The sequence below is a fragment of the Alosa sapidissima genome, chromosome 4 (genome assembly GCF_018492685.1).
Source record: "Alosa sapidissima isolate fAloSap1 chromosome 4, fAloSap1.pri, whole genome shotgun sequence".
NCBI lineage: Eukaryota > Metazoa > Chordata > Actinopteri > Clupeiformes > Clupeidae > Alosa > Alosa sapidissima.
The window spans coordinates 18,073,335-18,085,857 of NC_055960.1; the positions used below are offsets into that span (position 1 = coordinate 18,073,335).

Below are 12,523 nucleotides of genomic sequence, written 5' to 3' on the forward strand. Positions count from 1 at the left end.
TTTTAAAGATTACCTGATTCTGCTACCATTGAGATATTCGTTTTTTGCTCATAAGCCATGAACCCCAATACAGAGAAAATTGCAACACCAGCCACAAAACTGGTCCCGCTGTTTAATAGGCACAGGTAAACACAGTCTCTGGAAAATATAACAACAACAGAACATCGTCATTTCTTTCTTTGACATTAAGCTTCATGTGTCTGTATTAAAGTTCTTTTTAGAAAACAAGATATGATTAAATTACCCTCTACAGCATTCAGATAATAAAAAAAACATACAGATTAAGTCTCCCACACAGATGGTAAAATAACAATACTGACTTATTGCAACGCAAAGACCATTCTTTATCTCAGTTAGTTTACACAACAATAATGTCATAGACATATGGTGTATGTCCACCTACTTGTAACAGTTGTTGTTGTACTTATTGTAACTGCCCAGCGCAGTCAGGCATCCAATGCAAATTGCATAAGAATAGAAAATCTGTGTGCCAGCATCCATCCACACCTATAAGGTAAGGATGGAGGTTAAGAATGAAAGGAAAAAAGATGACCAGCAAAAGCAAATTTGTCAATGTTACAGAGGAGCATTCCTCTTGAAAAGCTAGTGCACTGCAGACGAGGTAAATCAGTCCTCAACAGGTCTGTAACTTTCTGATGACATCAAAAAGGCCCCAACTGTAGCCAGTTTTAAATCTAGACTTAAGACCAAACTGTTCTCAGATGCTTTCTGCTAAATGTGCCGAGTTACAAATTCTGAATCTGCCTTGATAATTATTCTACCTTGTCTTTTATTACTTTTTTACTACTTTTGCCTTTATTTTTGCTTACTAATTATTTTTAATTTTTAAATGATTTTACCTTGTGTTTTATGTTTTCTTTTCATTATGATCTTTACCTTTTAACTATTCTTTGACTATATTGCCCTTCTATGCTTTTATTTGTTATTATTGTTTGGTTTTGTTTATGTAAAGCACATTGAATGACCTCTGTGTATGAAATGCGCTATATAAATAAACTTGACTTGACTTGACGGCTAGGAAATATTGGCAGCATAATAACTTTTACAAAAGACCAGTAAACAATGTTAAGGCATTTGTGGAGAAGAAGGATGGTTTATGTGTTCTTTCTACAGCTCACGTAAAGCTATTTCGTTGCTCTGATTGGTTAGGTCTATCCAATTGAGTGCAGAGGCATTCCCTCCTTATATGGGTTGAAACACAATGCCCCGTAAACACGTCCCAATGGAGCAATATCAGACTCATATTCTGACTAGAATTTTGAGTATGACAACGTCAGGCTAATGCCGACCTATAGGTCCATGCCCACTCCATGAGAGATGCCCATAAGGAACCACGCCTCACACTTTGTACCTGAGGGTCAGCCAAGCGTGCTGGATCAGGGTAGAGGTAGAACTTGATGCCATCCACTGCCCCAGGTAGTGTGAGCCCCCGAATCAACAGCACCACCAACATCGCGTAGGGGAAGGTAGCTGTGAAGTACACCACCTGAGACCACAGACCGTATGAATCAGTGGACAAATATGGATTTTATTAGATGGAAAAGGATAGAAAACAGAAACTTACAACTTACAATACAGTACATATTGCATACTGTATTTTACCACAAATCAATCAATTTTTTTTTTAAAAAGTCAAAAGAAACAGGTTTCTCACTGAAGAATGCTATTAAAATTGTCTCCTTAATTCCAAATGGAGACACAGTTGACCGAGTAGATTCCAGTGTAGTTAAGAGCAGGTAAAACTTGAGGCTGGCTTGCGAAAGAATAGTTCTTTATTCTGGATGTAACAACAGAGTTCTGGTAACCCTGTTGTACGCACAGCACAGCACAGTGTTGCAAGGTGAAGCCAAGGTAAGAAACTGAAGCAAAGATCTGGGAAACTCCTGGCTAATTATAATACCAGAATATACATTCACGTCTGGGCTCAAATTGGAGGGGGGGAAACGGGTAGTGATATAGCCTTATTCAATTAAGATGTCTCTTGTGGGGGAACAATTAGTTAGGTACACCATTTGCTATTGTAAGGTGACAACATTCTGTCTGCTTACAATAAACGTCCTGCCCCCGCAGTTTCTGCAGTATTAAACAAAGACATACAGAAAACCACTAAAATCTAACATCTCTTTCTCCCACTTTCTTAACTGTCCAATCAAATTAAAGGCATAAAAGCCAATACACACACACACACACACACACACACACACACACACACACACACACACACACATACACACAGACATATATATACATATATATATATATATATATATATATATATATATATATATATATATATATATATATATATATATATATATATAGAGAGAGAGAGAGAGAGAGAGAGGGGGATATATATATATACACTGTATATTCCTTCACAATATCTTTTCACTCTCTCTCTATACACAGCTGTGGAAAAAAATAAGAGAACACTGCTAATTTTTCTGTCATCCTACTGTTGCTGAGTGACATTCAAATGAGTTGACGGTCATATTCAAAATTAAGAGACCACTGTAAATAAGATATATATTAGGGCTGTCAAAATAACTGATTAATTTTGATTAATTAATTTGAGAAAAAATAACTGATTAAAAAAATTAGTGCAGATTAATCGATTCCGTATGACCTTTGACCCCGAGCCATTCTAGTCAGTAAAAATTAGACTGTAAAATGAAGGAGAGAGAAGAAAACGTGCTGCCTGGATCATTGATTGGAACATTTACTTTTAAAAAACGGCCTGATGGTGTTGATAAAAATAAAGTGTTGAAAATAAAGTCCTCTGCAATGTCTGCAGCAAGGAATTTGCATATCACCGGAGTTCATCAACTCTATAGCACATCAATGCAAAGAAATAAGTGTTGACATTGAGGGGAGTGTTAATTTATTTTTTTATTGTGTCGCCTAGGTTATATCTGTGGCCTGAAATGCCTTGTATGTGAAAAAAAAACTTCTTCCCTCAGCATATTAGGTCATATCATAGATTATTATGGCAATTATTTGAACAGTGAAAATAATAATAAAAGACTTTTTGAACTTTAATGTCACTAATGCTGATTATTCAATGATTCATTTGAATTGAAATATTTAAAATACATTCACAGCAAAAATGATATATGCGATTAATTTAGATTAATTAATCACAGAGTATGTAATTAATTAGATGATTTTTTTTTAAACGATTGACAGTCCTAATGTATATTGTTCGAAAAAATTCTAAATCGATTCTAAATCTGATCAGACCCCCTTTGTGAGTTTCTCTATCAAATGTGATGCTTTTATCATAAAATGATCAATATGAAAGCTTAACTGCTTCACTAATAGTAACAGCAGAGTATAACTGAATCTTTCTGTCATTCACCTTGCCTGTGGACTTCACCCCTTTCCACACACAGAAGTAGCAAAGAATCCATGACAGAAGAAGACACAGGGCTAACTCCCATCTCATATTGCCCATTTCATACACATTGTCTGTGATATTCAGAACCCTTCTCCTGGAAAAGAAATGAAATATAACAAATGTTAGCAGCTTATTGAATTCACTCACTGTGAAGAATAATTTACTGCTCAAGCACTACTATTATTCATGGTTGATGATGAGAATATTTTTTTTAAAAAGTGAACTAGTTAATTGGGAAAGGCTGGGGGTCCAAGTATTGGACAGCTCCAACTGTAAATCTTGTTGAGATGCAGCCTACAGGCGAATGACAGAATATACTGTACTGTATGCATTAGCTATGCTAGGTGGGCCGTAAACAGAGCCGGACAGTAACAGAGTACATTTACTTGAGTACAGTACTTGAGTACAATTTTGAGGGATCTGTACTTTACTCGAGTATCATTTTTGGGGAGTACTCATGACTTTACTCAAGTACATTTGAGAGGCAAATATTATACTCTTTACTCCACTACATTTCTATCCATAACTGTGAGTACCTGTTACTTCTTCTAAAAAAAAGGAAAAAAGAAAAATCTCGGAAACCCTTAATTTGTTGTTTCCCTCTCAAACGTGATTGGATTGTGTGCCACTGATTAGGACAGCCTATCAGCAATCACCTTCAGCTTTCCGCCAAAGTCAACTCCATGGTCAGATTTAGATAAGAGACGAAACCATGGACGAAACAATGGATGAATACGCAGCAGGTCCATCCTGGGAATGTGCCAACTTGTGGCCCCACCTCGCCAGACTATTTCAATTTTCTGAACAAGTTAATGATAGTTTTCGCTTCAAGTGTTTCAATAACAAAATAGTATTTTGTATTTGAAATACATATTTTAAATACATGTATTAGAAATACTGACCATCCCTGGCAACATGGTAAAAAGATGAAAATGATTTTACTTTCAATTCCTTTTACATTCTCCAAGGTATTAACATTAACATTTTTCATTACTCCATGTAGGACGTTTCTGTACAGAAATGTAAGCACTGTGGCAGTAGCAATGCAATATTTAGAAAATGTAGACTACTCTTGTACTCTTGACACTCAAGTACTTCAGTACTTTTACTTAACTGTTGTACTTTTACTTGTACTTGAGTAAAATTTAGCAAAGGGTATCTGTACTTTTACTCAAGTAATGAAGCTGTTTACTCTGTCCGTAAATCATAAACCTGTAGCTACAGGTGAAAGTTGCATAACCTTGAGCTGGGACCGTAATCAGCCTGACAGACATGAATTCCCCAAATTTTAAAGCATGTGTGGGCTAACTGATTGGGGCTAAAGTCAGACCAAAATCATAAATCAAAACGATATAAATCGGGCCATCATCATAAATGAGTGTTAAAATGTTGAAAAAATTACTCACTCCCAAAACTCTTTCACTGGTGATGTTGCATTTTCAAAAACTGTAAAGTTGAGTAGGCCTCTGGCTTTGTCAAACTCCATACAGTTCTCTGTTGCAACATAAAATGGGTAAGTGCTGGTGACAAGAAAGCCATTAAAATAAAGATGGATGTAAGTTAAGATGAGGACGGCAATACCTGTGTTCCAGGGGTTTTGACAGTTTGCCCAGGGCAACTCAGATTTGAAGGAGGAGAACAGATAAAAGAATGCCCAGGCCAGAATGATGATGTAATAAATGCTGGAGTACAAAACCACAACTTGGCTTCCATAGCCCAGACCTGTCAATAAAAAAGGCTAGTTAAAATGGCTGTTTTTTATCTTGTCATAAGGTATTCCACCTTTTCACAAACATGTTAGTAGACGCATCATACTTTGGGTCTGCTTTTTTGTAAAACCTTTAGAACAGGGTTCTCACAGCAAAAAGCTTTAGAGCAGGCTTTTCACACTTAATCGTAAATCAGGTTTATAGGTCAAGTATACTTGCGTATACAGTACAAGGAATTTGGTCTCTGCATTTATCCCATATGTCTATCTATATCTATCTATCTATCTATCTATCTATCTATCTATCTATCTATCTATCTATCTATCTATCACACAGTGAGGTGAAGCACACACTACCCTGGAGCAGCGAGCTACCTTGCTTTCAAGCCCGAAGCCCTAACCAGTAGGCCATGGCTGCCCCCAAAAACCTTTAGAATAGGTTTCTCACACCAAAAATATCAAATGCAAACACTTTTCACAGATGTTGGGCAGTCATGTGTTGCCTGCAATGCAGCAGTGTTTGAAATGCACACAGTAAGATATAATCACATTCTTATTGTGGTGTTGCAACATGCAAACCAACCTATCTCTGCCTCACTGAGAAGAAACTGAGGGGTATGGTGTGTACAAAACTGATCGCACATGGATCAAAGTGAAGACACTGAGGGGTATGGTGTGTACAAAACTGATCGCACATGGATCAAAACGCATGTTGTGTGCCACTGGATTCCTAATCACAGTGTCTTTCCATTCATTTTGAAATGTTCTTGTAAGATCCTGCTCAAAAGCAAGCTGACTCTTACGATTCGCTCAAAATGTTCTTTACAGTAGGGGAGAGACGGGACAATTGATATGCGGGACAAATGAAACATTCCAGTTTTGTCCGAGTGCAATGATGACAGACTTCCTTTGGTCAAAATAGAGCATGATAGCCTCCTTCTATCAGCCAAATAAATGTAAATGGTAAATGTGTCAGTGGCACTCGCTGAAACAGTGTCAGAGTGTGCAGTATAGTGTAGTGTCAGTCTGTGTATTCATGTTTTATTTTGAGTAAGTGTTCAACATCAGTGTCCAATATAGATTTAATTTCAATCATAGCCATGATAATATTTAGATGTTTTTTTTATGCCTGGTCCCCTGAAGCTGGCGCTGAATGAAGACAAAGGTAGGCTACAATTTTGGGGCGAGGAAGAAAAACATGTAAGACAGCATAGTAGCGACGTTAGTATAGCAGTAGGCTATAGCTTAGGTAGTAATAAGGTTACTATGGAAACATTCACAGAAGGAACGTTTAGAACTTTGATAAAGTCGTTGGTAACTAGACAATCTTTTATCATTATTAATCAGAATATGCTGTTTGACATGCAAATGGGAATCTGAACAGAATATTCTATTGAGAGAAAGTGGAATAGAACATTATGTCCAATATTCCAATATGTGGTTTAATGTTCTGCATTTCTCATTAGTGGGTCACTTTGATACTAACAGTACGATTCTATGTAATGACTGTATGATATCTGTACTGTCCCTGTGTATATCTGTGTGTGACTGAGATAAGCGGGAATATTATGTCTTTGCAGTGTTTCACTGTTCTGCATGGCTATGTCAGTAGCTACTGTATCTGCTTCGGATTGCCAGGTTGCCACTAATCAGAGTCTGATTCAGTGTAGTTCACGTGAGATGGGATGACCAACGCCATCTCCCGTCAGCCTGGAAGGATATTAAACCCTAAAAACTATTTCCTTGTCTAGTTAGAGCAGCTGATGGATCTTTAGGTGAAGTCATGCTGTTTCTCCCATAATGCGCATCATTGTAAATAAACTCTGTTCCTGATTTTTCATACTATTGGTCTGACTGGGTCTCTATTAAATCTATGGTATCAAAATTACCATCAGTTTATGGAAGTTCCACCGAGATTGATAAGGATTATATTGATCTATTGAATTAAGGATTATTCTTTTTACCAAACCTACTGTGTGTGATCCCTTAGCCCGCTGGTAAGACGTGCTCTCGGTGAGTAGTATGTTTTGTTCCTTTTAAGTGCTATTATGACTGCCATCAGTTGGGCAAAGGGAGGTTGCGTTGAGTAGGGCCCCTGTCTTTTGTAACGGAATAGACAGTTTTGGGTGATAGTTTGTTGTATGCGCATCATTGTAAATAAACTGTTCCTGATTTTTCATACTCTTGGTCTGACTGGGTCTCTATTAAATCTATGGTATCAAAATTACCATCACTATTACTGTAACAACTTATCTAAATAACATATTCACAATATTGTCTTATTCTAAATAAGGTCAATATTAGGAATATTAATTATTTAATAGTAATTACTAACTCACTGACACCTGATTGTATTTGTCACAATGCTTTGAATTAATGAGCGAAACTAATTTTAAGACATTTGACTTTGTCTTACAACAATGGCTTGTCAATTACTTTTTAATGTCAATGACGTTTTAATTACCGTATTTTACCGTATAGTCCGGAAAATACGGTATGTTCTTATGTTCTAAGTGGTGCAAGGTGCTTCTTCCTAAGAACTCTAACCTATGTCAAACAACAAAGACATGGCAAATGAGCAGCAAGCTGAGTGAATGATTGAGATATTTTTACTAAATATGATGCATGTCTTGGAGTGAAACATGGAGTTTCAGGTGCAATACTGTTCATGTTTAACCCAAGATTTTGTCTCTGTACTCTGCACTTTCCAACATAAAGAAGTGAATACATTTTTGTAATGCTCTGCTTAACATCAAAAGAAGGACTTGACGTCATGAACTCTACAGCAACACTGACCAAGAAAAAAGCCTCAACTGATGACTAACCACGAAAGAGGCACTTGTTGTCCATATTATCCTCACAGCAGGGTTAATGCTTACCTTCAAAAAGAGGGCATATCTTTCGCCAACAAGTGACTGTTCCCTGGCTTGTGTACTGCCCCAGAGAGGTCTCCAACAGAAAGAGTGGGATGCCACAGGAAAACAGGAACAGCACATAAGGAATGAAGAACACCCCTTTGGGGGGCACAGAGTAAACACTCACACTTATTATAAAGGGGTAGTTTGTTTCAGTTTGTTTCAAGTCAGGATAAGCCATTTCTTTCAGGCTCAAAACTGAACCTTCAGAGCCTTGCCTTTCTTTAATAACACATCTGGTAAAGGATAACATGCTTGGTCCATGCATGACAATTGGTCATTGATGGATAACATGTTTGGGGGAAAATCAATTAATTTTTAGGTTGTCTGTCTAAGAGTACAAATGTAAAAAATCCATATGTTATAAAAATGGCATTTTTAACATTAAACAAATGGTACAAAACACATATGTTAACAGCATGGCAGCTACACATATACATCATCTATGTGAAGTAAGGGATAACGACCGCCGAGGTGTCCTGTTATACGGAATTAATGGACGAGGGCGAGGGGCAAAGAACTCCCCGACGCGGAATCCATTAATTCCGTCTAACTGGACACACCTTGAAGGCCGTTATCCCGCTTATCACCCGGTTGTCGGTCAGAACGGTGTCCTGTTAATTTAATTTAATAGCCACCCCACCAGCCAATCAGAAAAGAGTATTTTTTTTCTCCGGGTGATAAACTTTGATAATGTACTCTTTGTGTTGGAGTGGACATTATTTGACACTAAGGTAATCTTGTTGTCTGAGGTAGATACTTTTCAAATTCAATTTGATGTTTGATGGAATGTTAAATACCTGCTACATCCACTAAAAGTAGCCTATTCAAATTCTGCATTTTCTGTTCGGCAGACATATTTCAGAAGGTTCCATTTTCTGCTAACAAAAGATTTTTGTGTATATACGTTGAAATAATAGTGTATCTTAAAAAATGAAATGTGCCATTTTGTGCTAACATATGTTATTTTTAAGACTTTTTTTGGTAACACTTTATTTTAATGTGTCGCTGTTACAGTGTACTTACCTAATTAGGTACAGTGGTACAACCTGTGTAACAACATGTACTATCAGGTACTATCATTGTACTTGCATAATGTATTTGTGAGTACCTACATATAGTTGTTACATTGTAATACTGAGTGCTTTTACAAAACTTTGCCAATTTGCCTAAATTTTCATCAGAGGCAAAGAGCTGACCTGAGACCTGCTGGATGGGGTAAATCGGGTCATGATAGATTTGATATACAAAGCATGCTTAGCTCCAGTCAAGGCCTCATTGTCTTCAGTGTACATGTAACAGCTGTGCTGCTACAACCTTGTTACTTTCAGTGAATATGATCAAAAAAATCTTGCCAACTGCAGCTTTAAAGGTGCGATTTGTAGGATTGTTACCGAACGTTCTGTAGGCCAAAATCAAAACACTGGTGAACGTTCTCAAGACCACCAGACGCGAGCCTCTTCTGGGTTGCCAGATGTAATGAAGACTTAGCTAACGTTAGTTGACCTGCAGCTGCTTTAACGTTTCTCCAACCATGACCCAGCTACACATTACGGAAACAGTAAACACAAAAAATACCTCTCTAACCAACGTAACATATTTATCTGAAGTTAGCGATGCAGATTAAGTTTAGCCTAGGCTACCTCTGCGTCATGATATTCTTTATTTGACGAAGACGTCACCATCTCAGGAAGCTCCTCCGATCTCCTCTTAATTTGTTTCTTTTTTTAATTTTGGAAATTTGCCTGCCTCTCGTAGGCGTTCATGACTACAATTGACAGCAAGTTGACAGTTGGCCTTTGCTAATTTGGCAACACAAATAGGAGGACACGCCAGCCCATTATTAATACGTTATTCAAGAATTAATCGTTCAAAACATGAACGAAAATCCCAAGAGATTCCGCCCCGTAACTCATTTTTTTTCATGGGTTTTACGGGTTAGAGTAAAAAAAGCCATTACTTCAATTCATCGTGTTTCCTTACTCTCTGACAACATATGGAATGGTTACAGTTTATTTTCCATTATTTCCTACATACTGGTCCTTTAATAAACAATTTATTATTTATGTCATATATTGAGGTACATAGATACATACATACATTTCAGATGCTTACCCTGATTGTAAAACTATACCCAGCACAGCAGCTCTTTTCACATGATAAAAGCACCTTGGAACATAACCTTGTGCAGTTTTAAAATTCAAAACCATTGTCATAACTAAGCATGTACCTGATATATCCACTAATTTGTCAAATAGCCTAGTATGCCCTACACAAATCCACATTCTGTTTGCAGCCTTTGAAGCATTTAAAACTTAAATGATTATGAATGAAATTATGTTTTCATCTTAAGTTCTGTTTGTCCTCAATAGCTTCTAAACAAAAGTGCATTACATTGATGGCAAGGCTTTCTATATTGTTCAGCTTTTCTTCATCATATTGCAAATATGAATGTTTTCTCTTACCTCCTCCGTTTTTGTAACACAAGTATGGAAACCTCCACACATTACCCAAGCCAATGATCTGGCCGGCTACTGCTAGGAGAAATTCCATTTTGTTGGCCCATTGGCCCCGCACTAGTTGGTTGGATGAAGGTTGGGCCAAGTTTCCATCCTGGTAGGCCAATTTGCACTTTGCACTTTCACACTCAAGCTGCTTTTCCATGGACCTGCATATACAGAGATAATTTTATCCTTAGCAACGACAAAATATGACAAATTCTGATGATGCAATTGAAGTACCTGGAATGACCATAGCTAGCCTGGCTAGCGCCACCACTTCTCAATGAGACGTGGTCTGGGAACCAAACGTTCATTTTCTCGTATTTGAAAAAAATACCCAGATCCGTTTATTGGGTGCCACGGATGTCTATCAAATGCGTCTGTGCATAGCTCATCATCGTCTTGCTTTCCCCCCTGTTCTGTGATTGGTTCCCTATCTGAGGCAAAAATTAGGGCGGTAGTTTCCAGGCTGCCTTAGCAGCGTGAATCAAATCGCGCGCAAGGCAGCATGGGAACACCCAGGCTAGACCATAGCAAGAACAAAAAGCCCAGCTTTAATCACATTGCATCACTCGATAGAAACACAGACTACTGCCAATTGTGGTTCTCCATATCTCTATGACTTTAACCCACTGAGTGCATAAGTGCATATTTAATGAGATAGGGCCTCATTTGCATATTTAAACATTAAAATTGAAAAAAAAAAAAACATGCAATACATTTTTTTCTCATCTTAACATAAGTAATCAACTGAGAAAGTTTTATGGTGATAGCTATAATTTACACATTTTACCCTATTCACGCTTTAATGATCTTATTATGCTAATTATGCTAATTGCTCTAGGCGCAACTTTTAGCAACCAAGTTGAAATCCATCCACTAGGCCTATAGATGACATTTCTAGATAGATAGATAGATAGATAGATAGATATACTTTATTGATCCCTAGGGGAAATTCAATGTGACAGTAGCATACAAACACACACATTCAATAACAGCAGAAAAAGTAATTAAAAGTATATAATATAAAAAAACACAACTAAGCAATAAGGACTGTAGAAGATAAAAAAATATACAAAATATACAAAATACAAATTATACTAAATAAAACTTAATCAAAATCAATTCTAAAAAACAGTATCCACATAGTGGGTGAATAATCAATCAGGTGCGCTTGCAATGACTGAAGCAGGGACTGAGCCTGTGGTTCTCAGTGCATAAGGTAAGGTAAGGTGGTCTGTGTGAATGAGTGTCATGGTGATGGTGCAAATGAGTAAGTCAAACAGTGCAACAGTGCAAGAATAAAGTCTATATATCTATATATAAATAACTATATTAAGAAAGGTATGTGGCATGGAGGGAGGGGTTGTGCATATGTGCTAATACAGCACGCAAACAGTGAGGCAGAAGACAAATGTAAAGTGACTAGTGGACAGACTTTCAAGACATTGGAGGTGGCGAAGAGGCAGACAGACTATGCAGAGAAGTCTATTTCTCCTCTTCCCCTAAGTGATGCATTAAACAGTTCAATGGCCCTGGGGATGAATGACTTCCTGTTGTGCAAGGCAGTGAGCGAAGTCTCCAGCTGATCAGGCTCTTCTGCTTAACAATAGTGCTGTGGAGTGGATGACATTCACTGTCCAAGATGTATGTTGATCAGTTTGTTCAGGGTCCTTTTGTCAGATATTGAAGTGATTCACTCCAGTTCAGCACCCACTACAGAGCCAGCTTTCCTTACCAGCCTGTCTATAAAACTTCTGCAATACAACTTTAAGGTACTCAACATTTCTGGGTTCACTATTGGGCCTATGGGAGATGCAACTAGAATATAGGGCCTCATTTGTATATTTAAACATTAAAATTGAAAAAAACATGCAATGCATTTTTTTCTCATCTTAACATAAGTAATCAACTGAGAAAGTTTTATGGTGATAGCTATAATTTAAAAATGTTACCCTATTCAGGCTTTAATTATCTTATT

The 12,523-nt window shown here is 37.3% G+C and overlaps 1 protein-coding gene across 4 annotated transcripts in view; it reads right to left on the minus strand.

Moving 5' to 3' along the window:
• The window catches only part of LOC121706592 (sodium- and chloride-dependent GABA transporter 2-like), a 58,144-nt gene that overhangs the window by 4,503 nt on the left and 41,118 nt on the right, over nt 1-12,523 (minus strand). For 3 of the 4 annotated variants that reach the window (XM_042088470.1, XM_042088472.1, XM_042088471.1), the window contains 7 exons: nt 10,507-10,709; nt 8,006-8,140; nt 4,825-5,140; nt 3,380-3,512; nt 1,373-1,507; nt 404-507; nt 14-138 (listed from right to left, as the gene is read on the minus strand). In XM_042088470.1, coding sequence (XP_041944404.1) covers nt 14-138; nt 404-507; nt 1,373-1,507; nt 3,380-3,512; nt 4,825-5,140; nt 8,006-8,140; nt 10,507-10,709 — 1,151 coding nt within the window. The remainder of the gene's footprint in view (nt 1-13; nt 139-403; nt 508-1,372; nt 1,508-3,379; nt 3,513-4,824; nt 5,141-8,005; nt 8,141-10,506; nt 10,710-12,523) is intronic. The other variant, XM_042088473.1, reaches the window with a different exon arrangement.